At 44.4% G+C, this 27,240-nt stretch overlaps 2 protein-coding genes across 3 annotated transcripts; both read left to right on the top strand.

Moving 5' to 3' along the window:
• The first annotated feature begins 3,659 nt into the window (after positions 1–3,659).
• p2rx4a (purinergic receptor P2X, ligand-gated ion channel, 4a) lies at positions 3,660–13,529 on the top strand. The gene is made up of 12 exons (XM_072661679.1): positions 3,660–4,003; positions 5,379–5,526; positions 7,387–7,458; positions 8,945–9,017; positions 10,012–10,108; positions 10,217–10,297; positions 10,402–10,543; positions 11,667–11,803; positions 12,133–12,226; positions 12,626–12,691; positions 12,792–12,887; positions 13,245–13,529. Exons 1-12 carry the CDS (start codon positions 3,858–3,860, stop codon positions 13,263–13,265), a joined length of 1,173 nt encoding a protein of 390 aa, XP_072517780.1. The 5' UTR covers positions 3,660–3,857; the 3' UTR covers positions 13,266–13,529.
• A 2,839-nt stretch (positions 13,530–16,368) lies between these two features.
• idh3b (isocitrate dehydrogenase (NAD(+)) 3 non-catalytic subunit beta) lies at positions 16,369–26,319 on the top strand. Of its 2 annotated transcripts, none has more exons than XM_072661971.1 (11): positions 16,369–16,429; positions 17,358–17,531; positions 18,349–18,469; positions 18,794–18,854; positions 19,407–19,539; positions 19,702–19,835; positions 20,054–20,156; positions 20,254–20,400; positions 20,621–20,715; positions 21,597–21,657; positions 26,032–26,319. In XM_072661971.1, the coding sequence occupies exons 1-11, from the start codon at positions 16,388–16,390 to the stop codon at positions 26,107–26,109; spliced, it is 1,149 nt and encodes a 382-aa protein (XP_072518072.1). In that variant the 5' UTR covers positions 16,369–16,387; the 3' UTR covers positions 26,110–26,319. The 2 variants fall into 2 exon arrangements, with proteins under 2 accessions (XP_072518072.1, XP_072518071.1); XM_072661970.1 differs by lacking the exon at positions 26,032–26,319 and adding an exon at positions 23,031–25,118.
• The last annotated feature ends 921 nt before the right edge of the window (positions 26,320–27,240 follow it).

The following is a 27,240-nucleotide window of genomic DNA, read 5'->3' as shown; positions in this document are numbered from 1 at the left end:
ATCAACCTCGTCTCTCTCACACACACACACACCATGGGCTGTGCAGCATTGTTCCACAAAGTTCTCCAACACTCCCAGGGGAAAGAGCTGGGCTGTGTGTGGGCGGCTTTTCTACTCGAGGAATGTCAATGGGCCTTTTAACTAACTTCCTGCAGCCGAGCCCTTACGGTGGTGTTAGCGTCTGCTTGGCACGAACGGAGAGCAGAATCACACATCTGCATATACTGCTCTTGTTTTGTGGCGGCATCTCCAAGGGAATGCTTCTCATTATGTGTTACATCCAGCATCCAGTCCACAAGCCTCAGTCCTAGCTCTCTTCACGTTTTGCAAAGACATCTGGAACTGTTCCCCTGGAGTTGAACCTGTAAAAAAAGCTCTGTGGAATTCTAGTGTTTTTTCCACCTACCCTCTATCTACAAAGCTGAAGCTCTACGGGCTAAAGCTCTGGCTTCAGCACGTCCCTCCCTTGCAGTAGATGCCAGTGGGAAGTTGCTTCGTAGCCTGATAGAGATAAGGCTGAAGGTCATTGTTCTTTACCGTGATTCATCTGCACACAAGTGAATAGAAGAACAAAAGCCATATTCACTCTGTCTCAGTGCATTTCTATTGGTTCGTTTGTCTCAAGCTTTGGACACGGCCTAAAGAGCAACTGCCAGATTCACTGATCAACCAGTACCACACCAGCCCAAAGCCCTAAGCCTAAAGGTGAGGACTGTCCAAAAGGAATGAGTGTTCTTCTTCTATTGGGTAGGCAAGAATCTGGGCTAAGCTGAGAAATGTCACCTTGTGCATCCCATTATGGGATCTGGGATATATGTAATGATAGTCGACTGGATGTGGGAGAAATGGGTCAGTGATTGCATGGTGGCCCATGGTTGCATTTGGTCCTACAACCTTCTGCTGGCAGTGTTTGAGCTCTACCGCCATTGTTAAGTTTGCTGATGACCATGTTGTGGTAGGACTACCTGGAAGAGTTTGAACACCTAGAGGACAGGTGCCAGGATGACATTCTCCACCCAAACGTCAGCCAGTCAACAGAGCTGATTGTGGACTGCAGCAGGAGAAGCAGGAGAGGAGCTACCGCCCTGCCTGGATCTACAGACCTGCAGTGGAAGGAGTAGAGTAGGAGTAGTTTCAAGTAACTTGGAGTTCACGTCTTACTGGACCTCTCATGGACCTGGCCCATGCCCGAGAAGAAGGCCCGTCAGCATCTCATCCACCTCAGATGCCACCTCAAGGGACTTCGGGCTGTCTTCAAAAGTGCTGCAGAACTTCTACACCTGCTCCAGAGATTGGTGAAGGACCACAGACTTCTAACAATACTGAGGCTTTGGCCTGTATAGTGCGGACATGCTGGCCGTGGGTGCAAGCAGGCCTCACAGCTGAAGGAATACCTGCAATCTCACCTCCATCTCAGGACACCGTCAGTCTCAGGTCAAAGGAACTTGGGACAAACTGAAGAAAAACGGGTGCATTTCCATTTTTTTTTTTTGTTTGCTATTACAGTACTGTACAATTTCTTGAGGAGAATAAAAGTATGGCGCTGCTCGAGAAGCTGATGTGCATTCATCTGTGGTTTTGTGGCTGTTTTGCAAGCGAGTCTTGAGGAATATAAATACATGTGGGACAAAAGACATCCATAGACAGTGGTTAACCACAGACAGTGGTTAATCGGCCTGAGTCATAACCTGCAGAGGTCTATAACAGTTTTGTGCGAAAGTGCATTCTGATCAACAGTGTCTTTAATGAAATACTGTATCAGCTAATGGTACTTGCCTAGTCTATGCAGTTTTCAGACTGTTCTAGCAGTTTCACTACAAACATACTTACTGCAACCCAAGGGAGTCAAACCCAGGTTCTGGCTGGTTACATTCATAAGCAGCAACTATAAGGGTGAACCTGGGGAACACTGGAAAACATGTCCTATACTTGGTTAAACTGCTTGACGAGCTTAGCTCTTGAGCAGCATTGGGTACATTGATGTTTGATGGACTTGCTGGTCTATCAACATGACCAACATGACCAAGCTAGTCATCAAGCTGGCCATACCAGTCGACTAGTTTGGTAAAACTGGTCGTCCAGCTTGCTCAGGTTGGTAATGCTAGTAGACAAGCCATACGGGCCAAGACCAAGATTTTTCATCAGAAATATCAATACTCATTCAGTCAGATTTGTCTGATATCAGGTCTCATGTCTGGTATCAGGTCTGATATCTTAGCAAGGCCATAGCATGGGATCAAAGATATGAACAAATCCGTTGAGAGATTATTTTTGATTTTTTATTTCATACTCATGTCAATAAAGCTTGTTCCTCTTCAGAAACATGCACTGGGTGTTCATTTTTCATATGGAAGCCCATTCCATTCCTGCCACTTAAAATAATACAAAATCCAGCGCCTAACGTTAATCAATTTGTAAATTATTAAGTTAATTGCTATTATATTATTTTGAGAGACTAGATCACTATTTTGAGAGACTCGATATTTTGAGATTTCTCATTCTTTTGTGATGCTAAGTCATTGTTATTTTTAGGTGAATTGTCCTGTCATTATTTTGGGATCCTTTCTCAATATTTTGTGATGATAAAAACATGGTGCGGACATGTGCTTCCTTTGTTTTCCATATAGGTTTCCATATATCTTACTATTATTATTAATATTACTAGAAATCGTATTATTGATTTTTCTGTCAGTTCTATGATTTAGCTTAGCATGCTACTGGGCCATGCTGCGGCTGTAGCAATGCTAACAGTGCCTGGTATTATTTTGAGATGTTTCTCATTATTTTAAGATGCTTTATTCTCTTGGAATTAAACAAATCAAAAAAATATTGGGCTAATTTTTGCATATTGTCACCTTACTAGTAATATTATAAATAAAAAATAAAAAAAGATTTAATTGCTAGCAATGCTAACAGGGCCTTCCGTTAATTTGGGATCCTTTCTCATTATTTCAAGATAGTTTTTGCTTCTGGACTGAAAAATAAAGCAAACAAACACATGGAACTTCCTTAGTTTTCCATTTAGTTACCTTATTATTAATATTACTTTAGTAATGCAAATATTTTCTGTCAGTTTAAGTTTTTCTGTTAGTTCTGTGATTAGCTTAGCATGCTACTGGGCTATGCTACCCTTTCTCAGTATATCGAGATGCTTTTGCTTCTGGAATTTCAAATAAACGCATGGTACTTCCATAGTTTTCAATTTAGCTACCTTATTATTAATATTACTTTATAGTAATGCAATCTTTCTGTCAGTTTTATGCGTTAACTTTGCATGCTACTGCGCTATGCTATTTTCCTCATAAAAACAAGCTGCTGCTGAAGCATCATCTTGAGATTCTTACTTAGCATTTTGAGATTTCTCATTATTTCGAGATAAAACGTCCTTATTTTTGTATGATATAAAATCATTGTCATTATTTTTATGATGTCCATGTATTTCTCATTATTTTGACATGCTTTTTGCCTCTAGAATAGAAAAAAAAAACACATGGTGCAGGTACGTGCTTCCTTAGTTTTCCATATAGCTACATTAATATTAATATTACTAGTATAATAGTTTTATATATTGTTTATTCTTCTGTCAGTTCTGTGCTTTAGGTTAGCATGCTGCTGGGCTGTGCCATTCGCCTGGTCAGAAAAGCCCAAGCTGCTGCTGCAGCAATGCTAACAGCTGGCTGACGCGCTGCTCCTTCCTGGGTAGGTAGGTGTGTTTTTCTGGGAAACGTCAACAGCCTCTCGGGCCGCTGGGGGACAGCTGTGGGACACTTCTCGCTGGCCGTGTGACGCACTGGGAGTGAGTAGCAGTCTTAGTGCAGAAATGGAGGCACTGTAGCTGAGAAGGAGAAGGAGAGACGATGGCTTCGGCTGGGGACAGCTGCTGCGTTTCCCTCACGCAGTGCTTCTTCGACTACTCCACACCGAAAACCCTGGTGATCCGGAGTAAAGCTGTGGGGGCCATCAACCGCCTGTGCCAGGCGCTGGTTGTAGCCTATATCATAGGGTAAGTGAAGAGCTTGAAGAGCTTGAAGAGCTAAAAGAGCTTGAAGAGCTAGAAGAGCTTTTACTTGAGGTGAAGTTGCATGTTTGTTGCCTCTCTGGCACTTCTTCACACTTCCAGACTTCAGCTGTGTGGTCTTTTGGAGAAGTGGTGACCTGCCAAAGATATGCCACATGGACGGTGAGTGGGCACATCCATTCACTCCCATTGTGCACTTTTAAAAGCTAAGTTAGGAGTAAAAGTAGCTTTCTCTGTGAGAAAAGGGATGTTCTTTCTAAGAAACGTCTTCCCTAATTCATTTCTGTCCTAATTCAGTTCATTTCCTGGATGTAGCACCACTGTCCTGAGGTGACGTCAGGCCACCATCACTGTTCCCATCACTTAACGTATTAACCGTGAGATGTTGGGCCTCACACCTCTTACCTGAAGTTGTTCGTCTTCTGGCTTCTCGTACTTCTACGTTACACGTTTCTCATTTCTTACCCGGAGTGACCGCACTACTGGATTACGGTCCACGGGTCGGAGAAGGTAGGTGCACCCCTCACTTTTGGTTTCAGGTGAGATGCCTACCAAGTTTGGTGTTTCTACTGCACCATGGTTGCCTACACCAACCGACCGCACTACTACACTTTTACTTAAGGTGGCCTCGACCCACTCTGCTGACCCCTTGAGGAGGACCTCAAGTAGGCCTGGCTCTCGGATAAGGTGTGTTGGTCTAGTTGCGTCAAAGTAACGGACGTGAAAATGAAGGTAGGGCTGAATATGTCTTTCGTCTTTTGAGTGTGATCTTTTACTCCAGCTACGACAAAGTGCTTCATCCTGAACAACCATCGTCACTACGTTTCTTGCTGGTCCGACCGACCACTTCCCAATCAAACCGACGCTGGTTAATGTTTGTGGTGTGGAGGACCACTGACTGTAGAGTCATCATTCTGTGGCCTCACGACCTTCACGTCCATCTCCTCTGTATTGAATTTTGAATTCATTTATATGGTTAGATTGCTTTTTTGTATCAAGCTCAAGCTATTCAGCCTGATGAACCCATGGGAACCCTTGAGGAACGTCTGCCTTCCTACCTGGAATCACCGTTCTTGGTGGTTGCTTGCTGAAAATGATCATTCATAGAGAAAATGGAAACAGAATGGACAACATCCTGGTTCTTAGGGGCTACTACCACCATTTCCCACATTTTCCACATTTGTAGAGTCCTGCAGTGTTGGAGACCACCTAAACAAGCCTCTTAGAGGTTGCTGAACACCTCCACACGTTTCTTTCAACATGCAGTTAGCACCATGCTAACGTGCAGGTAAGAACTGAGCGCCATGTCAAGGTGATATGAATATCCACTGTCTGGTGACGATGGTCTTTTCCTGTGCAGGTATGTTTGCGTTTTGAAGAAAGGCTACCAGGACACGGACTCTGTCATCAGCTCGGTCACCACCAAGGTGAAGGGCATCGCTCTGACCAACACCTCTGACCTGGGCATGCGGATTTGGGACACGGCCGACTACATCATCCCCCCTCAGGTACCCTCCCGATATAAGGAGGAGAAGGTACAAGCTAGAGTGATCTAACCCCACCCAAACAACCCCTCCCACCACGGCTGTTGGGTGACCGGTCACTAGGGTGTTTGCTCACTATAAACCTTAACTGGGGTACAGTCACATGGTGTATGTTGGTGTATCTCATATGTACGGTATAAGGTCAAAGGTTTAAGTGGGACACCGTTACCGCCAGGAGCTACAAGGCTAACAAACAAGCACTAGATGATCTTTTGCTTGAATATACGTTTCTCTCAACATCGTCAAAACTTGTCAGAAGTCTGAGTTGGGAAGGACGTCACACCTGAGTTGACCACATTCCAGTTATGCATTCTGATAATTGTACACTTTCAGTTAGCTAAAGACTTTGGAGGTTACCACAGCTCATGGGACAATCCTTGACCAGGGTTTGATGGCGAATCTCATCAAAATATGGCCAGGTTAGCATTGTTAGCATTGTTCCGGGTTAGCGTTTTTAGCAATATCGGCTGATAATGCATTATACGCCATTTTGCACATCCACAGTCAATGGGCAGTACTGTGTTTAGAGACACAGATAGACAGCAATGCTTGCTTTTACTACTGTTGATGTGCGGTACGGCCATCTTGGATTGGTGAGCCTGTGGGGGGGCGTCTTGTGGGGGTGTTCCAGTTGAAATTTCCCTTTGTATCAGTGCGCAAAACCTTAATGAAGAGCTGGATGTGGTTAAAGCGTGTTGAGAGACATGTATGGGTGTTTATTTATTTGTTAATTTATTTAATACTTAAAATTAATAATTTTTCTACCCATTTTGGAAGGCCAATTACCCAGTCCCTGTCCATGTGAACTGCCCCCAACACTAGGAGGGTAAAGACTAGCACACGTCTCCTCGGACACGTGAAGTCAGCCGCTGCCTCTTTTCCCAACCACTGCTGATGCAGTGTTGCTAGGCAGCCAGTGCACTTTGAGGTGTGAGCGGGATCGTAGTGGCAACACATTATTTATTTATTTAAAAATAGGTGACTTTTGACTTCCACTGTTTGTTAGCAACGTTAGCCTCATAGCTCCTGTCCTGAACACTGTACTCCGCATCACAGCTTTCGGTTTTCTGGGGCCTTGGTGCTTGCCACCACTTGTTGTTCGAGTTTATCTGTCCTCTCACAGATAAGAAAAAAAAAAAAAACAGCTTTGAATGTTTGGTTTATCTCAAGCTGTTGCTGGGTTGTGGCATGTGGGCCGTTGTTCCTGCATAAAGGAACGTGTCTAACGTATATCAGGAACATAAATAGATCTGCATCTGGATTGGGGAATTGGGCTTTTCAGAGCTGTAGTACAATATATGGACCAAAGTACTGGGACATCTGCTCGTTGTTTATTGTTTTTTCTGAAGTCAAGAGTATTAAAAAGAGCCGATCCTGCTTTTGTGGAGTAACTGTCTCTACTGCCCAGGGAAGAAGGCTTTCTACTAGATTTTGGAGGAGCATTGCTGTGCATGCATTCAGATGCATTTAGTGACGAGAGCATTAATAAGGTCAGGATATTGGATGAGGATCATCACCCCGCCTCATCCCCCAACTCATCCCAAAAGGATTGGGTGGAGCACCATCCATCATTCCAGAGAACACAGTTCTTTCACTGCTCCACTGTTTAATACGCTTTACACCCCTCTAGCCAGCGCCTGCATTAGGCAGCCTGGTGCCTAAAGGCCCATCTGTGTCAGCAATGGATGCAACTTGAAGTAGCTGAATGAATGCATTCATTAGAACGGGTGTCCACAAACATTTGGACACGTGGTGTATGTGTGTGGTCTTGTTGATTTCCAGAGTTGTTGACTAACGATGTGTGCCCTGATCTTCTCACGATAGGAGGAGAACTCATTCTTCGTGCTCACAAACCTGAACATCACACCAAACCAAACGCAGTCGCACTGTCCTGAGGTGAGTTAGCCGTGCACTTCATGAGCTCTGTAGTCCTCATACCGCCACCATATAGGTGTTCAGTTATTCAGCCTCTACCCCATTCATCGCTGGTCAGATTCTGACCACAGGCCTGCTGCTGACCAGATATTATTGAGGTGGTGGACAGGTTCTCAGAACAGCATTGTCAGACCCTGATATGGTAGTATGTTTGACACTGCTAGGTTGAGAAAGGGTCCACCACCCAAATCCCAGCCAAGAGCAGCTCTGTGGTCAGAAACTGACCATTGAGGAAGGAATAGAGGACCGCTAACACAGACGTTGCATTACCTGATAGGCTACTATAGTACACCAGCAAGCGAGTGGCAAACAGCAGATCTATGGGTGGAGTTGGAAATCCCAAAAGGAATGACAGAGCATTGTGATTGTGCAGGAGCAGAGTGGACAACAGCCTGAGGAACGCATGGCTTTAGACTTGGCACGTTTCCTTGCTTCCTTTTTCAGAGGATGTGAGGCCATGTTGAGGGCAGCTGGCTCATTCTGCTTTTTCAGCAATTCCATATCTCAGGCATGCAACATCTGAACTTTGGCTGATAAGTCACGAGAGGCTGGGTTAAACCGTGTGACTTAAGAACGTGAGAAACCTCCTTAACCAATGATAAAACCATTGCATGGCTTCCGATCACCCATTTGGATTTCCAGGGCTCGTTGTCCCCATTATTGGGAGATTGCAGGTGCAATCATTGTTGATGCAACAGGCATTTGTGGCCAGGAGAGATCCAGAGAGCAGAACGAGCTTAGCTTTTATTGAGCAAGACGACGGCCCTCCCTCTCCCCCACCATTCAGCACCATGGATAGTGTGGACAACGGCTTTGGTATTTAGCATTTTCCTCCAAGCATGTTGAGCTTTATGAAAAGAAGTGGTCCAAATTAATGGGTAGGAATTAGTAATTACTAAAAATCCTAATAAGTGAGTTGGGGGCGGAAAAAAAGCCTAGAAAAACATAAAAACGTCCTTCACAAATGACTGTTCTGTCACTACAGTACCCACAATGCATTTAACAAATACCCTGTACAGCCATTGTTTGTGCCATCTTTTCCACCACGATGAAGAAATATTTACTTCCAACACTAGCCACTGAGGAGGCTAATGAACATAGCTATAATTAGCTTCCTGGCAGTGATGTTAACTATCTGGCTTTCTTCTGTATTAGCCAGTTTTCAAGTATCCACCCCGAAGCACTTATTTTTATTAAGCCTCTCCTTCAAGATACATGTTGATTCCTCTACATCCGGCACATCTTCAGCAGATATAGTGCTGGCTATGTTTTTCATTTTGGCTGGATTTCCCATTTAATAGTAATTGAAATAACCAGTTGCTACGCAGTGTAGTTTAACAGTTGGCTATGGCTGCCAAACAACAATCGAAGATTGCTCCATGCTCGGCATTATGGTTTTACTAGCTTGTTGCACTTCAGTGTATGTGTCATATGTCTGTGTCCTCAGAATCCTGGACCTGACTCCTCATGCTCTTCAGACCAGGACTGTAAAAAGGGATACCGTGACCACCGCCTTAGCGGTATGTTCCAAATTAAATACGCAACACACTTTTAAAGACGACTGCAGTCTCATAATTACTTAACCCATTCATGACAGATCTTCTTGAGTACTCAGTAGAGCACCCTTTCCCTGTTATGACCTACTGCAAACATGATGCAGAACCATACACCAGCTGCTGGCAGCGTTCCTGAGGAATCTTAGCCCATTCTTCATGGGCTGTGGCCTCCAGTTCACTGAGACTCTTGGGTTGGCTGCTGCAACCACCGCCGCAACCGCCGCCTCCTACAAATCCCACCAGTGATTTTCGATGGGGTTCATATCATGCTCTAGAATCTTCCAGGTCTTCTTCTGAAACCAAGCCTTGGTGGACTCCAGATGCTTAGGATCATTATCCTGTTGCAAGGCCCAAAGACTCCCAATCGTCAGGTGTGCCGTTTTCTCCTAGGATTTCCTGATACCTGACTGAATCCATCTTGCCCTCCCTCCACGCACTGCAGGTTTCCAGAGCCAGAGGAAGCAAAGCAGCCCCAGAGCTTCCCTGAACCTTGCACATCCCGACGTATATACTGCTGGTCCATAAGGTTTAGTTTTGCTTCACCACTCCACAAAATCTGTTGAATTTGGCCTCAGGGACTCCTCAGGAATGCTGCCAGCAGCTAGATCTGGCTGTGAATCACGTTTGCTGTATAAGGGTGCTCCAGTAAGTACTAGAGATGCTTGTCTTGTAGGGTGTGGTGCTCCCCTGAGGAAAGGGGTGTGGTCACTGTGACCCGGGAGGTAGCCAGGTTCGAAAACAACACAAACGCAAGGATCCAGTGACTCACATACCTTTATTTTTGCGCTCTCTCTCTGCCACACCCTAACGAAAGGCCCTTTTTATGCCGCCACCTGGGCTCGTTAGACTGAATGGTCCCCGCCTCCTCACCGCCACAAGGGGTTGAATAATTCAGGAATGCAGTTGTTATTAAAAGAGGCATTCTTGTTATATTATCTGTGTCGTTTCTGTCATCAAGGTGTGCGGACGGGCAGGTGTGTGAAATTTTCCGGGACGAATAAGACGTGTGAGGTCATGGCCTGGTGTCCTCTGGAGAAAGGCGGCGAACCTCCAGAGTAAACGTCTATTGCTTGGTCACGTGTTGTTTTCTACTCTCTGGCTATATTTAAACGCTGAGCGTAGTCCTCGTTTCTTTAACCCTGTGGCTTATTTTTCCACTTCAGTCCTCCGATGCTGGCAGAAGCAGAGAACTTCACAGTTCTGATAAAGAACAGCATCCGATACCCCAAGTTCAACTTCAGCAAGTGAGTTCTTAATGCTGAAGACTGTGTTCTGGACAACAGCATCTCACACAAGAAGACTTAAGCAGGGATGCCATTCGTGATTTTTTTTTGTTTGTTTGTTGCAGAAGGAACATCCTGCCTCACATAAACACAACCTACTTGTCTCAGTGTGTGTTTAACCCTAAGACGGATCCAGACTGTCCGATCTTCAGGCTCAGGGACATCGTGGCGGAGGCTGGCGAGGACTTCCAGGCCATGGCAGTGCATGTAAGTGAGTCAGAGAACTTGCACCTGAACTGCACTGGCGCTCGCTGTCCACAAATGTCAAGTGAAGTGAGCGTACACCACTTTGACAAGAACCTGTGGAAGAACTGTGGTGTTCTAGACGTCTGGGTCAGAGCATGTCCAAAACATCAGGCAGGTCTTGTGGGCTGTACCTACCAAAAGTGCTCTACGGAATGGCGGCCGTGATCTTGTGACAGGGTTATGGGCGCCCAAGGCTCAGTGATTCTCATGGAGGCCCCACTTCACAACTTACAGGGGATCTGCTGCTAACGTCTTGATAGGCCAGATACTTTGATAGGACACCTTCAGAGCAATCATGGAGTCCAAGCGTGCTAATCTAAGCTTGGTTGGTTTTTGGACTACGTTGGGGATAAAGAGCAAATTGTGCACATGTGATTTCCACCTGACTATCTAGTGCCACATAAAATAGAGGAATCACCTTTTACACAGTAACTCGGTGCAGAATTAGGGTTAATAAATAACCTGAACTTTTGGCAGGTAGTGTAATGTTTTACTTACTTGGATGCAATAGTGACTAGAATGTCCCAATAGCCATTTGAAAATGAGGCACAAATAGAGGCTTACTTCTGTCTTTGCAGAAATTGGACGCTGCAAGAAGGCTAGTAATTAGTTTATCAATGCATGTTCCTGTCATGGCTGCCATGTCTGATGTATCTGAGGTGGATGTTGGTCTCGGTAAGTTGGACATGGAGGTGTCAGGTTCAGAGTGATTACACAAGACCAGCTACATCAAGAGAAAAAGCAGCATGTATTCGGGCCCATTACAGCTCAATTAAATCAATATTTGGTACCCTGTATAAAATCTTTGGGGCCTAATATTTGCCGTCTACAGTTTCTGTATCCAGAGCCTCTTGCCATTGACCCCTGCTGTCTATGACTGACCTATGTCCCAATCCTCGCCCTCAGAGCCTAAAGATTTGGATCACAAAGGGCCCAGGACCTCCTGAATGTGGTTTGTGACTAACGCTGCCTGTGCAATCCTAGCAAGGCTGGCAAAATAGAGCTGTTGCCGATACTAATGCTGCTAATCGACATGCAAAAATGTTTATTTGCGTAAGTGATCATTGTGTGTATACGTCCACAGGGGGGAGTGATGGGTGTCCAGATCCGCTGGGATTGTGACTTGGACATGCCCCAAAGCTGGTGCGTCCCGCGCTACACGTTCCGCAGACTTGACAACAAGGATCCGGAAAACAACGTGGCTCCGGGATACAACTTCAGGTGGTCATCACCTCAACCAACGTTCAAGCATTTTCTTCACTCTCACTCTAACCCTTAAGACTCATAGTTTTGCTTGAACCATTGGCTACACATCCTCCACGACCTCCAGTGGCACATCTCAATTACATCTGTATCCATACGAGATACAGGCTGACATAAGTGAGACTGACATAAGCGTTACGGTTGTATTTTGTCTCGTCATTGTTTATGTTGTAGGCTTATATCAGGCCCTATTAACACCTAAAATGATGAGTTACGCTTACATGCATTATAAAGAACCCCGTTGTTGCTAATGCAGTCATTCTGATGTTCATCTGGGACATTTGCAGGTTTGCAAAGTATTACAAAAACAGCGACGGTGACGAGATCAGAACCTTAATTAAAGGGTACGGCATCCGCTTTGACATCATGGTGTTTGGAAAGGTGAGTCTTTGGTCTGGATATGTATGGCTGCATGTTTCTACATTGCTCTAATATCACTGTACTAGAAGTGCACTAGAAACAGCCTACCGACCATGAGCAACTCTCTAGAAATTACATAGCAACACTCTCAACCACCAAAGATACCATAGCGACCACCTAGCAAAACTCCAGTACTCCAGGAACCGCTTAAGCTGGAAAAATCGCTCTGCGTTTTCTACTGATTTTATTTTATTTATTTATTTATTTTTACTTTAAACATGTTGGGGATAATGTGGGATTGGGGACGAAAGGCACACTCATATTTAGACCCATCAAGACTGCTAAATTTGTACCATGATAATTGGTCAGAACTAGTAAACACTCTGAGGATTCATCTGATTTGAAGGTCTTTTTAAACAGGCAGGAAAATTCAACATCGTACCCACGCTCCTCAACATAGGTGCAGGCCTGGGCCTGATGGGGCTGGTAAGTGTTGTTGACCGTACTGATCACCACTCCATGATTGCTAGGCTGATGTACAGGAAAATGTGAAGCCGAGGTAACTCTGACATTTGTGCTTCTCGAGGTCTCTGTGGTGTGTGACTGCTTTGTTCTGGTTCTAATGAGAAAAAGACATCTTTACAGAGAGCGCAAATACTCGTACGTCGATGACTTTGAGCTTGTGAGTATTTTTCTTTTATATTCACAACATGTCCAAAAGTTTCTAGACACCCATCTAGACACCCACTTTATCGTGATAAATTTTGTGTGTTGTAAAATTATCTTTAAATATCAGGATATAGTATTTTTACCATATCACCAGTTCTAGCCAGGTCAGGTATTGGTTGGTGCTTTGGAGAACACAGTTTCACAGCTCCACAAGCCAATGCAGGGGGTCTGTGCTCGGCATTAGACATGGTGACAAGCTATGCATGTATAATCTCTAGGTGTCTAAATAGTTTTAGACATTTTATGTATATGGATCACAGATCTGCTCGTTTAAAATGTTGTTTTGTTTGTTTGTTTGTTTGTTTGTTAGCTGTCCAATGAGGCCCCGTAGATGTCTGACGGTGTGAAGATGACTGCACATGCACTTGCACATGTTGATACTTTTCTAATTGCACTTACCTTTTCATACTTTTGTACTTACAAAAAACACCTTTGTAGAAAAATAAATCAATTGCTATGATTCATAATATTGGTCACCCTTCAATATGTATGGAAATCTAATTGAATACCACTATATGGACAAAAGTATTGGGACACCTGCTCATCACTCATTGTTTCTTACAAAATCAAGGCTATTAAAAAAGAGTTGATCCTGCTTTTGTTGGAGTAACTGTCTCTACTGTCCAGGGAAGAAGGCTTTCTACTACATAGTGGAGGAGCATTGCTGTGAGGATTTGATTGCATTCAGTCACCGATAGGAGTGTTAGGGAGGTCAGGATGTTGGAGGATAATGATCACCAAATGTAGTGGATGGAGCACCATCCATCATTCCCGAGATCCACAGCTCAATCCTATGCATGGGAAGGTCCAGGTAAGGCTTTCTACTAGATGGATTTAGTCAAGTATCTGGAAATCCTAGGAGACAGCAGAATGGGACTACTGGCACAGTGCCTAATACCAGGTGTAAGCTAGAGAGGTATGAAGCCCCTTTGTTTTTTTTGTTTTTTTTGTTGGAGTAACTGTTTCTACTCTCCAGGGAAGCCTTTCTAATAGATCTGGGAGCATTGCTCTGAGGATATGATTGCATTAAGCGACAAGAGCGAAAGTAAAGTCATGTCATCCAGGATGTTCAATAATAATCACTCGCACCATCCCCAACTCCCTGACTCATTCCAAAAGTATTGGATGGAGCACCATCCACCAGTCCAGAGAATGACTGAATTGTGCCAATAGGCTAATGTTGATCTGAACGTTGCACAATGCGACGTTTCCGAATATCCGTAAAATAAAATTCTACAAGCGATGATTTTGAGATTTGCCAAAAATAACCATCCATGATGTTCAACACATTATTCAGGCTTTGACGACAGCACCCGGGAGTAGGCGTGAGAAGGGCTTCAAGAATGGTGTGGTGTGACTTTACAGTGTTTGCAGAAGAGGACATGATCATCCAGAGGTTTTACAAAGATGCAGGAGTTGCTGCAATCGTCTTAATTTTTACATGGCAGTTTGTTTGAAGGCTTTAAGTCAGAGATGGGTCATAAAATAAATGTATAGGTTATTCATTTTATTTTTTCTTAGATCTTTCATTCATTTGAAAGCCCACACTTCAGGATCCACTGTAAACCTATGAAAGCTTAATTTCTCTTAATCTTAAAACACTCATGATCGCTATTGCTATCTACAGGTTCCCTCAGCTCTCCTCGCAACTACTGCAACCGGAAGCAGTTGCTCTTTACCACTCCTGGGAGTCATTGTTCCCCTCTAGCATCAATGGCCCGTGGGGCACCACTGGTATGACGCTGGGAGGTCTGCCAGAGTTCATTGGTTTTTTAAGCCACTCCGTTGTCTCAAATTTCAAATTCTTGCACTCTTATCGACCACCATCTCACACCATCGGCTGTGAAGCACTGTTCCGCAAAGTTCTCCCACACTCCCGAGGGAAAGAGCTGGGCGGTAAGCGGGCGGCTGTTCTCCTCGAGGAATGCCAGTGTGATTATTTTTTTTTTTTTAGCTTCCTGTCTGCTTGGCAGTGTCCAAGAGATTGTACTGTATTGCGTGTTACACCCAGCATCTCTTATAAAGCACCAGGGGTGTCTGCTTGCATTATTAATATTAGTTATTAATAGTTAGTAATTATAATAATAGAATCTAAGCTATCATTAGGCAGAGTGGCTAAGCCTCAAGTTGCTTCTGGCTGTCCTGAGGCAGAGGCAGGGACAACTCATTTAGTATGAATAGTGGCCAAAAACTTTGCCTGGCCATTTCTTAATCTGCGTTCTTGCCTGTGCTGGAGTTCCTGTGTTCTTGTGAAACGTCATCAGTTGCAGCCCCAGTACTGCTCCAAAAATACGATTTTCTCTGAAGGAAAGTTTAATAGTGTCCACGGCTGAGGGAGAGCAGCAGGGCTCATCTCATATGAAATAGTCTTAATAGTCTAACCTTAAAAAATATGATACGGAATCTTTGTTTCCAATTACGGAACGAGCCCTTATTTTGCATAAATCCGTATTTTACGGAAGAAGTCTGTATTTTGTGGCACAGTATTTTACACAATGAGCCCGAATTTTACGGAAGACGTCCATACTTTATGGGACATGTCTGGAGTTTAACAAAATAAGTCTGTGTTTTACTAAAGAAGTCCATATTTTACGGGACAAGTCCATATTTTACGCAGAAAGGCAGTATTGTATGGGACATGTATTTTACGGAAGAAATCCGTATTTTATGGGACAAGTCTGTATTTTACGGAATGAGCCCGAATTTTACGGAAGACGTCCATACTTTATGGGACATGTCCGTATTGTATTGGACATGTCTGGAATTTAACATAACGAGTATGTGTTTTACAATTATTTTACGAGACAAGTGTCATATTTTACGGAAAAAGGCAGTATTGTATTGGACATGTCTGGAATTTAATGTAATGAGTACATATTTTACGGAAGAAATCTGTATTTTATGGGACAAGTCCATTTTTTACGGAATGAGTCCGAATGATACGGAAGATGTCCATACTTTGTGGGACATGTCTGGAATTTAACGAAATGAGTTCGTGTTTTACGGGACAAGTCCATATTTTACGGAGAAAGGCAGTATTGTATGGGACATGTCTGGAATTTTACGTAATGAGTATGTATTTTACGGAAAAAATCTGTATTTTATGGGACAAGTCTGTATTTTACGGAATGAGCCCGAATTTTACGGAAGACGTCCATACTTTATGGGACATGTCCGTATTTTATGGGACATGTCTGGAAATTTAACATAATGAATAGCTACGTATTTTTTGGAAGAAAATGGGAAAAACTATTTAATACACGTCCATTAGATGTAGTAGATGTTTGATGCCTACATTTACTGACTTTAATAGAATAAATTCCCCCCAAGAATTGCTATTGGTGAAAAAGCTAAGCACTGGTCTCCCCCTGTCCTGTTAGTGGAGCTAACAGCGCCGCCCGGCGGCCGCCAGCTACAACCGCTTCCTCTGCTCAGTTTCCTCCTCAGTGCACGATGGCCGCCGCCTTGAGGGGAAGCCTTGTATCATTGGCCAAGGTGAGTGCTGACTTTCAGCCCTGTGAGCAGACTGTGGACCATCACCGTTACCGCTGCTTTAGCTGAGAATTAGCTGAGAATTAGCTGAGACTACATCAGTTCTCTGCCATAATCCGCCTGAACTGGCAGGCTTAGCTTGTCTACAGCACCGTTGCCTTTGCTGGGGCAGCGTTAGCATCCGAGCTAACGAGATTAGCTAGCTAGCTACATCAGTACAGGACCCGCAGCTCTGACAGCTTCAGAGGGTAAAACTGAATGGCAGTTCTTCTGTCAGGACAAGGGACAATAATTTCTAAGTGTACACAGCCAGCTTACAGCCATGTTAACGTTTCTGGGCCCTCAGGGGCTCCGTGTTAGCTAGGCTAGCTGCCACGCTAACGGGCGCCTCAGGCTTATTGTAATAGTCAAAATTCAAGGTATAAAAGGGTCGAAGTTGGGTTTTTTAAGCAACTAGAGGATAAAAAGTGTTTATTTTTCAGGCTAGATATCAAATTATAGGTGCTATGGATCTCTGAAGGTCTTTTTTTTTTAAATAGTTTCTCATTATAGGTTAATTTTCCTTTATTTTATGTCCCAGTGTAACAAAGTTTTGCTCTGTGCCTCCATGCCCCTACAACTTCCCCTGTTGCTGTCCCCCCAGCCTTCATTCCCCATGATGGGAATCTCCAGGCCCACATTCTCTAGATACAGTATACAGGTCTGTCAGCAAGACCTCTGTCCAGAGCCGATAAGGCTGACAGCTACGAATGTCCCTCTACCGTCCTGAGATGTGGTTTAACCGTAAAACCTCGGTTATCCACGAGATTCTTCCGAGTTATTCCGAGTTCCTCATGCCCGTCATGGAGAGAGCCGGACGTATATATAATCGTGCTTGAAAGTCTTCTGTTGGGTTGTGCTGACCTTTCCTGTGCTGACCCTTCCTCTGCAGGGCCTAAGCGGTGCCCGCTTACAGCCGCTCTGCGTCCGCTCGCTGAGCCTGACGTCCAACCGCAATGCTTTGGAATCTCCTCCGGCGCGAGCCGACAGCACCTTCAAGGTCACCATGGTTCCAGGCGACGGGGTCGGACCTGAGCTCATGACTGCGGTCAAGGAGGTGTTTAAGGTAAGAAGCATGCACCCCTCGGTGGCCTAACGCGCTACCACTATGGTCCAGGGGGTCACAAGTTCGAATCTGGAGCCGTCGGCTTTGCCATCAGGAGCCGGAGTCAGAGAGGGCACAACTGGCCGTGTTCTCTCCGGGTGGGTAGATGGCGCTGTTTCCCTTAATCACTCTTGAAGTGATGTTGACCAGTAGAGTTAGCTGGTGTGGTGGAACTGGGGAGTTAATTGGTATTACCAAATTGGGGGGTTATTTTCACCTGGTGGGAAGTACACCATTTCCACACCATCTACCAAGAAAGTGTGTCCCAAGCTGTAAGCATCTGTACTTCATACACTACACTAATGAATGCACTGCTAATGGTGGGGTACTGATTAGTGTGGTAGTGTGCGATTTGGGACACAGCCAGTAAGCAAATGCAAATAAAATACATCACAGGACTTCTCTATCTGTGTATCTTGCCTTTCTCCTGCCCAAACCGGGCTGGTTCAGGCTCAGCATCAAGGACTGGCGTGTGTCGGTTTACCCCATCCTGTGCTTACCCCAATTACCCCCTATAAACATCCATCCTATCAAAGCTTCTGTAATATAAATTAAGAAGTATTTAATTACACAGCTCATATTGTATCCTTGTTTTTGTTGCTTTGCTGATCTATTTAATGGCTTTTGTTTCTATTGGCTCTCCTGTATTGTGCCTAGTTCAAAGGCCAAAGCCCACCTGCTCATTTTTTTAGGACTGTCAGTGTCCTAGAATACACAGTGTCTCTTCACGCCCCCTAGAGGCGCTAATGGCTCATGACCTCTCTTTGCTTCCCCTTAGGCGGGTGATGTACCTGTGGAGTTTGAGGAGTTCCATCTGAGCGAGGTGCAGAACATGGCCAGCGAGGAGAAACTGAACGAGGTTCTCGGCTCCATGAAGAACAACCGGGTTGCCATCAAAGGTAACTGTTATGACCTCTTGTCTGAGTCTTACCGATCTATGTAGTCAGCTCAGGCTGGGTTTCACAGAAGCCTGTTAGCACAGGCAGAGCGAGCAGCATAGGCAACACTCTCTCTCTCTCTCTGTGCCTAGACTTGGTGGATCTAGGGGGTTTGGGCAGCCCTGAGTCAATTGTGTCTGCAGAGTTAGAGGACAGAGGCAGTAATAGTGACCCCAGTGATGAGCTTATTACTCGGCAGCATCACGCTGGCTGTAGGCCGGCTTGTTTATTGTGTGGTCGCATCTCAAATGCAGTCTGCTAACTGTGTGTTTTGTTTGAACACAGGAAAGATCCACACCCCCATGGAGTACAAAGGAGAGCTGGCATCCTACGAGATGAGGCTAAGGTCTGATGAAACTACATAACTATTAATTGTCTACTTTAACCCCTTACTTTTAGTTTAGCCTCCATTGCATAGACACACACATGCAGCTTGTCTAGTTTCTGCAGAGAAGTGCTATAGTGCAATAGAATAGGACTCTCTGGAGCAGATAAATCTTGATGAACCTATTGGCACCATGCTCCCTAATGCCAGGCGTGGGCTGTAGAGGGGTTTAAAGCCCCCCAGTGTAGAGCAGCGGAAGAACTGTGTTCTCTGGAATGATGATGGTTCTCCATCCAGTACTTTTAGGATAAGCTGAGGTAGTAATCGCTGTACGACATCCCGGCATCAGTAACGCTCTTGTCGTTGAGTGCAGTCAAATTCCCACAGCAGTGCTTCTCCAGAACATCTAGTAGAAAGCCTTCTTCCTTGGATAGCAGGAGCAACTCGTTTTCTGATTCCCTTGATTTCAGAAGAAACGATGAATGAGCAGGTGTCCCAAAACTTTTGTCCCTGTTGTGTATGGAAGTAAATGTAGTATATCATTTGAACGAATGTGTGTTTTTGTTATTTCAGGAGGAAGCTGGACCTTTTTGCTAATGTGGTGCATGTGAACAGCCTGCCTGGCTACAGCACACGCCACAACAATCTGGACCTGGTAATCATCCGCGAACAGACGGAGGGAGAATACAGTTCACTGGAGCATGAGGTATCAGCCCAAGAGTATAACTGATGCCGTATTGTGTGAGGTCCAGTCTGCTTGTAGTCGATGTATTTTGATTATGCTTGCAAAAAAATAAGCAATTAGGATTTATTTGTGTGTAGTACTTGCTCATCATAGGCCTGACCATGCATTGCTTGTTGTGTACAGAGTGTATCCGGAGTGGTGGAATGTCTGAAGATCATCACCAGGGAGAAATCCCGCCGCATCGCCAAGTTTGCCTTCGACTACGCCACTAAAAAGGGCCGCAGCAAAGTTACAGCCGTACACAAAGCCAACATCATGTGAGTTCGTGTTTTAAAATGTAAAATGTTCATCAGATGTATTCGCCAGATCCAGGCGACCGTGTAGAGAAGTGAAGATATTGACCGGTGTTCAGGACCTCAACTACACTTGGGATAGATGAGTTTTTCCTGGTGAGGTGAAAATCCTAATGTGCTGCTCTCGCTCTCGCTCTCTCTCTCTCTCTCTCTCTCTCTCTCTCTCTCTCTAATCTCAACAGGAAGCTGGGAGATGGACTTTTCCTGCAGAGCTGTGCTGAGGTTGCCGAGCTTTACCCCAAGGTCAAATATGAGAACATCATCATTGATAACTGCTGCATGCAGGTAAAGCCTCTGTCCTCATCATTCACTCAACATAACCTCCAAACTTCAGTTCGGGCAAACAAAAGAGTTTCACATGTTAAATGTCCTTGCTTTGCAGCTAGTCCAGAACCCCTACCAGTTCGATGTCTTGGTGATGCCCAACCTTTATGGCAACATCATTGACAACCTGGCAGCAGGCCTGGTGGGCGGAGCCGGGGTGGTACCTGGAGAAAGCTACAGTGCAGAATATGCTGTGTTTGAGACGGTTGGTGGCTTTAAGTTATGCACTGTCAGAGTATATAGAGGGTCTTTCAAAATTTGAGCCCTCCTGTGGGTGTGCTGGGTCCTCGGCCATCCGGAGAGCACATTGGCCTCTCTCTTTCTCTCTGGTTTCCCATAGTTTGTGGTAGATATTGCTGCCCACCTCTTACTTAGTTTTGTACCTTTGACTTTAATATCCAGTACTCTTGCTTTCTCTCCATCAGGGGGCAAGACATCCGTTTGCTCAGGCTGTTGGAAGAAACATCGCCAATCCCACCGCTATGCTTCTTAGTGCTGCTAACATGCTCAGGCACCTCAAGTGAGTTTATCCCTACTTCAGATCACATACACACCCCACACTGTTTACACACTTGCTTACTGTTACCCCAAAATCTTTTCTAAGAAAATGACTCAAGCTCAGTGCATGTAAAGAGTAAGGCTCACTCTGGTATGTAGACATCTGCTCATTCATTGAGCCCCATTAAAACCTTTTGTCTTATTATTGTTTAAATATATTAAAAAGCTCTCCAGACCCTACTGCAAAAAAAGCAGCCCCAAACCATGACAAACTTCTGTTACCAGAGAATAATAGCCCCACCACTTTGTACAGAAGTCCCTATTGATACCGAGTAATGCGTCTTAGTGTGTTATAAGCCTTGGAGTCAGAGCTGGCCCCTGCTTGGGGCCCTAACGCCACCAGAGGGCCCTCAAGAGCAATAACATTATGATAAAAAAATCTGTATTTTAAAAACAATAACATTTAAATAATAAAATGAAATGGTGTTACACAGGTAAAAGCTATTTATTTTCATAGTTGGCACAACAATACTAGGTTAATCATCTCCTGCTGTTGGGCAAATGCAGATATGTGCCACATATGGTCGATAAAGGTCCGGGCACTTCAGCGTATTGTAATATAGATAATATAATTAATGTAATGATGAAGCATCTGGTGCTGAGGTGGTGGTATGGGGAGCCCCCAAATGAAAATCTGCTTAGGGCTCCATAAAGGCTTGGGCCTTGGGCCTGTTTGGAGTGTTTAGGGGTTAATGAATAAAGTAATAATGATGTATCACAGGTTGTAGAATGTGTATGAGGCAAATAGCATGTATGAATAGCACCTGAGTAAGACCAGGTCCAGCCTTGCATCACTGCCAGCCTGCTCACTGAAGCGGCCTTGTGTCTGTTTTTGTGCTGCAGTCTGGAGTATCATTCGAACATGGTGTCTGAAGCAGTCAAGAGGGTCATAAAACAGGGGAAGGTAAGATGATTACAGTGCTTCTCTCTCTCTCTCTCTCTCTCTGTCTGTCTGTGTCTGTTTCAGAGCCTACTGTCACACAGACAAACTGTCCATTTGTCCAATGTCCATTTTCCCATTTTAACTTTTCTCCGTAATGTAAATCTGGCAGTTCTTTACATTCAAAGTTTCATGATAAATGGGCCAGTAGAAATGCTCCAGAACGACCTGGAGGAAAATCTTTGAACATTGACCTCCATTAAACCATAAGAAGGTTTTTTACTTCTGCTGTAAAGTTGCAGTTTTTGGAGATACAGGATATTTTCTGTGTGACGGTGAGAAAATTACATTGTAATATTAAAAGGGATCCAGTAAGCATGGTTGAAATGAAGGTGTCTGTGTGTGAGGGTGTGAAGGCGTGTTGCAGCACATGAGCACAAATGACTGTTGGGGTGGTGGATGTTCAGGGATGAGTGTGAGCGTGCATGATGAGCCAGCCTGATGCTGAGAAGCAAGGGCACATAACTAACTCCTGACTAACACCTGAGACTTGACTGATCTGTGGGAGGATGTTTTGGCTTGTCCAGCTACAGATCACACTGTTTAACCTCTAAACAGTATAAGTGTACTATACTTCCCATATAGGAGCACTGTGTAGTTCTGTAGGTCCAGGCTGTATCCGTCTGTTTCTCTGCAGACTCTGTTTAATTAGCCTTCTTTCACCCTGTTTGTTCTTCAATGCTCAGGACCCCACAGGACTGACCACCACTGAGCAGACTATAGTATTTGGGTGGAGGGTCATTCTCACCAGTGCTCTCATCAGATCCTCACAGCGGTCTTTCAAAATTTAGTGTAAGGCCTTTGCAGCAAAGGATAAACATTCTCCCTACTATTACCCTTAATTTGGGAAACAGCTCTGGAGACGCAGGTGTCTACAAACTTTTGGACATGGTGTACCTCGTTGCTGCAGTGCTAAGCTAAATGCCTTAACATTGTCAAGCTGGAGTTTGCTAATCCTTTTGAGCATAATTCTCCTTGGCTGTTTTATGAGCGCTCGCGAATCAGTCCTATTAGGGTTGATTGGACCAAACGATGTCCAGCTAAGTGTGTTAGCCAGCAGTGAGGACTGTTGGCGGGTTCCTAATCAGATCTCCTCCAGAGTCCTCCTTGACCTTCTTTTTTTTTCTCCTGTCTTGGTCGAGTCTTCTCCGTCTGCTGCAGCGTCAAATAATTCCAGGTCACGGGGCATGAGAATGACCCAGGTGTAGGCCCGGCAGAATTCCTGATGGCTTGCTTGTAGCTTAACCTCGCTAACATCACCGCCTTCATTGCTAAGATGTGGAGTGGTCCTTTCCTCTCGAAATCAGTGGCTGTGTGTTTGTGTGTGTGTGTCTCAGGTGCGGACGCGAGACCTCGGTGGTTACAGCACTACTGGTGATTTTGTCCGTGCAGTTGTGGCCAACCTGCGCCATCGGCCTGCTTACTGAGGATCTCCTGTGTGATCGCCACACCCCACCAAACCCCACCCTTCTCCACCATCCCTATGCTTTTCTTTTTCTCCTTACTTCAGCCCTTTCTGCTCTGGGACCGCTCTCACAAAAGCAAGAAAACCAAGGAAATCTTAAGTGCCTTGGGATCCTTGAGGAACTTTAAGAGGTTCTTGAGTGTGAAACTGTGAGGGAACCTCCTTAAGGTGCTTTGAGGAACCTTCAAGAAAATGTTTTTAGAAGGAAGAGGGTTCTACAAAGGTTCCTGAGAGCACACTTGAAGAGGGGTTCCTCCACAGTTCCACAGAGGAACTTTTGGGGGTTCTCCAATTTGAAAGTAGGGAGAAACCTCCTTAAGGTCCTTTGAGGAACCTTCAAGAAAAGGTCTTTAGAAGAAAATGGTTTCCTCAAAGCACCTTAGGAGGTTCCTCCCCAGTTTCAAATTGAAGAACCTCCAAAGGTTCCTCAAGGATCTTCTACTTTCAGCAGGATAGTCTAAAGTCTTCTACTTGTCTTTTGTGAGTCCAGCCCCTCTCTCTCTTTTGCTCAGTCCTGATTCACCCTCTGCTCACTTCCCCTATTCACTTTCCCTCGCTGCTGCCATTGCTTAGCCTTCAGATCGAGTGTCTGGCCTGAGCTTCCTGTTTCCATTCCCAGCTTTTTAAAAGCCTCTTCTGTATCTGCCCAACGTTTCCCAACAAACACCGGCTAACCCACAGCGTTGGGCTGGATTTACCCGTTGGAACAACTTCTCCATTCTTCTGCTGCTGCTGCTGGTGTTCATCTTCCACTACATGGCCAAAAGTTTATGGACACCTACTCATCCAGTGGCTCCTTCAAACTCAAGAGTATTAAAAAGGAGTTTGTTCCCTTTTGCTGCCATTATAGCTTCTCCTCATCTAGGAAGACCTCACACTAGATGTTGGAACATTGCTGTGAGGTGGATTTGATTGCGTTCAGCCAGGTCAGGTACTGATGTTGATGATTGGTTCTGCCACTTAATCCAAAGGTATAAGAAGGAGCTCCATCTCCACCTCCATCACTCCAGACAACACCGGTCCGGTGCTCGAGCCCACGCTCGGCACTGTTTGTTTCCCAGCGTGGTCAAAAGTTTGTGGACACCATCTCATCCAATGGTTCTTTTAAACTCCAGAGTATTAAGAAGCGTGTTACCTGTTACCCACTACTCTAGATGTTCGAACATTGCTGTGAGAAGCATTTAATGGCGCCCAGCCCCACTGCAGTATCAGTGAGGTCAGGCACTAATGTTTGATGATGAGTTCTGACACTCGTCTCAAAGGTAGCGAGTGTACGGACCTCCGTCACGCCAACGAACACAGCAACACAGCCCAGAGCTCAGCTGGTAGACCCGTAAGCCAACCTGTTCAGAGCTGCTCGGCTGTCTTTCTCTAGAGCTGGTCACTGATAAGTCCATTCCACTGCCATCACCCTCTCTGGGCCGTCTTCCAGCACTCTGCTCTGCTACAGTGCTGCAGATGAACAATCTTCATGCAAAGGCTCGTGTTGGATAGGCCTGGGTTTGGCCCTTTCTAGACCCATTCCGTTAAAAAAGGGGGATCCTGGTCGTTTTCCCCCACAGAGACGCATCCTCAGCTGCTCATGGTCCAGTCATTTCTGTTCAAACTTCAAGTCGTATCTCCTGGTCTGCAGAGCTCCATGCTCATTAGTGGACTTCTGCCCTCAAGTTTGGGATTGGGGTCCACTGGACTCACGTGGAGGCGCTGTTAAGGGTTTCCCCTATGCTGTGAAAAAACCTTGCTAAGGGCTTGACCAGGCTACGATGAATCCGCTCGGAAACCCTCTGAAGACTTTCTTGGACAGGGGCGGAGATGAGGGTGGGGAATGTAAATTGGAAAAATTTGTCTTCAGTCCATCCTGGTTTGTTCTCTGTAAAGGAGCTCAGTCTGTAACTCTGCAGCTCTTTGATGTCAGTTTTGAGGATGTCAGACCAGATAATAAACATTAAATTATACTTTTCAGAGTCTTTTTATACCTTGGTGTTTTTTTTTTATAAATGAATCAGCTGTTCTTTACACCAGATTAAATGGCCTTGATGATGGGACCAATAGCAATAATCCAAAATGAACTGGAATAAAGTCTTAATATTTTCTAAAATAGAAATTCATAAATTATTTTTTTTCCACAGAACTTAATTTAGTGGAAGGATTCCCTTCAACGTTGTGTTCGGGACGGCACCTGAAAAGCTGTAGGGCAATATGGTGTTCTTTAATCTCAGACTTCTGTGAGCTATGTATTCTTACACCATATAGACAAAAGTATTGGGACACCTTCTCATTCATTGTTTCATTTGTTGGTGTAGTTGTCTCTACTGTCCAGGAAAGATACTACTAGTTGCATTCAGCGACAAGAGCGTTAGTGAGGTCAGGATGTTGGATGATGATGATGATGATGATGATGACGACCACCCCACCTCAGCATCCCAACTCATCCATCAATACAAGCTCCACAGCTCAATTCTAGGGGAGCCTTACACCCCTCTATAGCCCACGCCTGGTGCCAACAGGTCCATCCCTGTTTACCTGCTCCAGAGAGTCCTATTCTATTGGCAGTAATTCTCTACAGAGACTAGACAAGCTGTGTGGATGGGTGGGGGGGTGCAACTTAAAGTAGCTAGGGGAAAAGTAGGAGGGGTGTCCACAAACTTGTGGACATACAGTTGGCTGGCTGACCTGAAGAAGGCCGCTGCTGCCGATCCAGAGTGTGTGCTACAGCTAGAGCCAAGCTCCATCATCAGCAGGCTAGGCCAGGGTCTTCTGAGGGGAACGAGAGGCCTTTTAGGAAGCGTGTGGGGGGACGGCGGGTGAGGGGTGAGATTAGGGGGTTTCCTTAAATGATCCCACAGCCGGTGTACGTTTGTCTCTTACCACAGGTTCGAACGGCGGATCTGGGGGGCTATGCTACCAGCGCTGAGTTCACCAGAGCGGTCATCTCTAATCTCTCCGCCTGAAGGAACCACAGCACTGGAGCCTCACCAGCACCTGCTGACCCAACCGTCCACTGAGTCTCCCCAGCTCTCACTCTTACTAACCGAACCCTGATACAGACCACCAGTGAGGAACGCTGGGTCCTGTTCATTTACTGTAACGTCTGCTTTTGCTCTGTTTGTTTTCTTTGCTATTTATTTCATTATAAGCACAAATAAACTTGAACGCTTCGACTGATTTTTTTTTGTCTGTTATTAATATTATTAATATTAAAATCTATATAATAATCTATACAATAAAATTCATTTAAAATCTGAAATAAATAAGTGCTAGATTTTGCGAATCACCTTTTGTCTAGAATTTAAAATATATATTAATATGAATTATTAAGTACTTCATACTTAATAATTAAGTATTAATTGCGTGTCAGTTCAGGGCTGCTCTGGTTTATCGTCTCGGAGAAAGACGCGTCCGCTGTTTTCAGTCCTGCTATATCAGCTCTGGCCACTAGATGGCCCTGATTATCAAGCCGCTCACCCATTATCAGACCTGTCCGCCAGACGGCGCTGTTCAGTTTAGCTCAATTCTCACAATTATAACGATAATAATAACGCGTTAATAATAAATAACTATATTAATAAGTATATTATAATTAACAAAACCATGAGTTATACCAATGTTTAATGAACAAATTTGTATTTTTGTGTTTTTTTTTTGTTACCGCGATGTTTATTTATTCAGTGCTCAGCTTTCACCACCAGATGGCGGCGTTGAGCTTCGTTCAGAGAGCCTCATTGACATTACTGAAAATAATATAGCATTATAACAGTAATAATAACACTGTAAACCATAATAATATATATCTAACAATTATATATATATATTATAATATCTATTTAATCATTTTAATAATAGGTAATGATATCGTAATGTTTATTGAACTGAAGTAAGAGCTGTTTGTTTATTTATTATAACATTATTTATTACAACATTAAATAATAGTAAAAAATATATAAATAATCATATAATAATATATAATATAAATAATATATAATGTATATAAATATAATGTGTTTTAAAACTATTATTTTTTGCCATGCGCTGTCTGTTCTCTTTTTTAACCACTAGATGACGCTTGACTACAAAATGAGAAA

This window comes from Salminus brasiliensis, chromosome 18 (assembly GCF_030463535.1).
Source record: "Salminus brasiliensis chromosome 18, fSalBra1.hap2, whole genome shotgun sequence".
In the NCBI taxonomy this organism is placed as follows: Eukaryota; Metazoa; Chordata; class Actinopteri; order Characiformes; family Bryconidae; genus Salminus; species Salminus brasiliensis.
Note: the sequence above shows the minus strand (reverse complement) of the source record. Positions and strands in the feature narration are given on the sequence as shown.

Excerpts from the sequence above, each read along its gene's own strand:
- p2rx4a (XM_072661679.1), top strand. The coding sequence starts at position 3,858 with ATGGCTTCGGCTGGGGACAGCTGCTGCGTTTCCCTCACGCAGTGCTTC. Across the intron at positions 5,527-7,386 it reads ACTACATCATCCCCCCTCAG|GAGGAGAACTCATTCTTCGT; the intron begins GTACCCTCCCGA and ends TTCTCACGATAG. Across the intron at positions 12,692-12,791 it reads GCCTGGGCCTGATGGGGCTG|GTCTCTGTGGTGTGTGACTG; the intron begins GTAAGTGTTGTT and ends GTGCTTCTCGAG.
- idh3b (XM_072661970.1), top strand. The coding sequence starts at position 16,388 with ATGGCCGCCGCCTTGAGGGGAAGCCTTGTATCATTGGCCAAG. Across the intron at positions 19,836-20,053 it reads GTACACAAAGCCAACATCAT|GAAGCTGGGAGATGGACTTT; the intron begins GTGAGTTCGTGT and ends TAATCTCAACAG. Across the intron at positions 20,157-20,253 it reads TTGATAACTGCTGCATGCAG|CTAGTCCAGAACCCCTACCA; the intron begins GTAAAGCCTCTG and ends CTTGCTTTGCAG.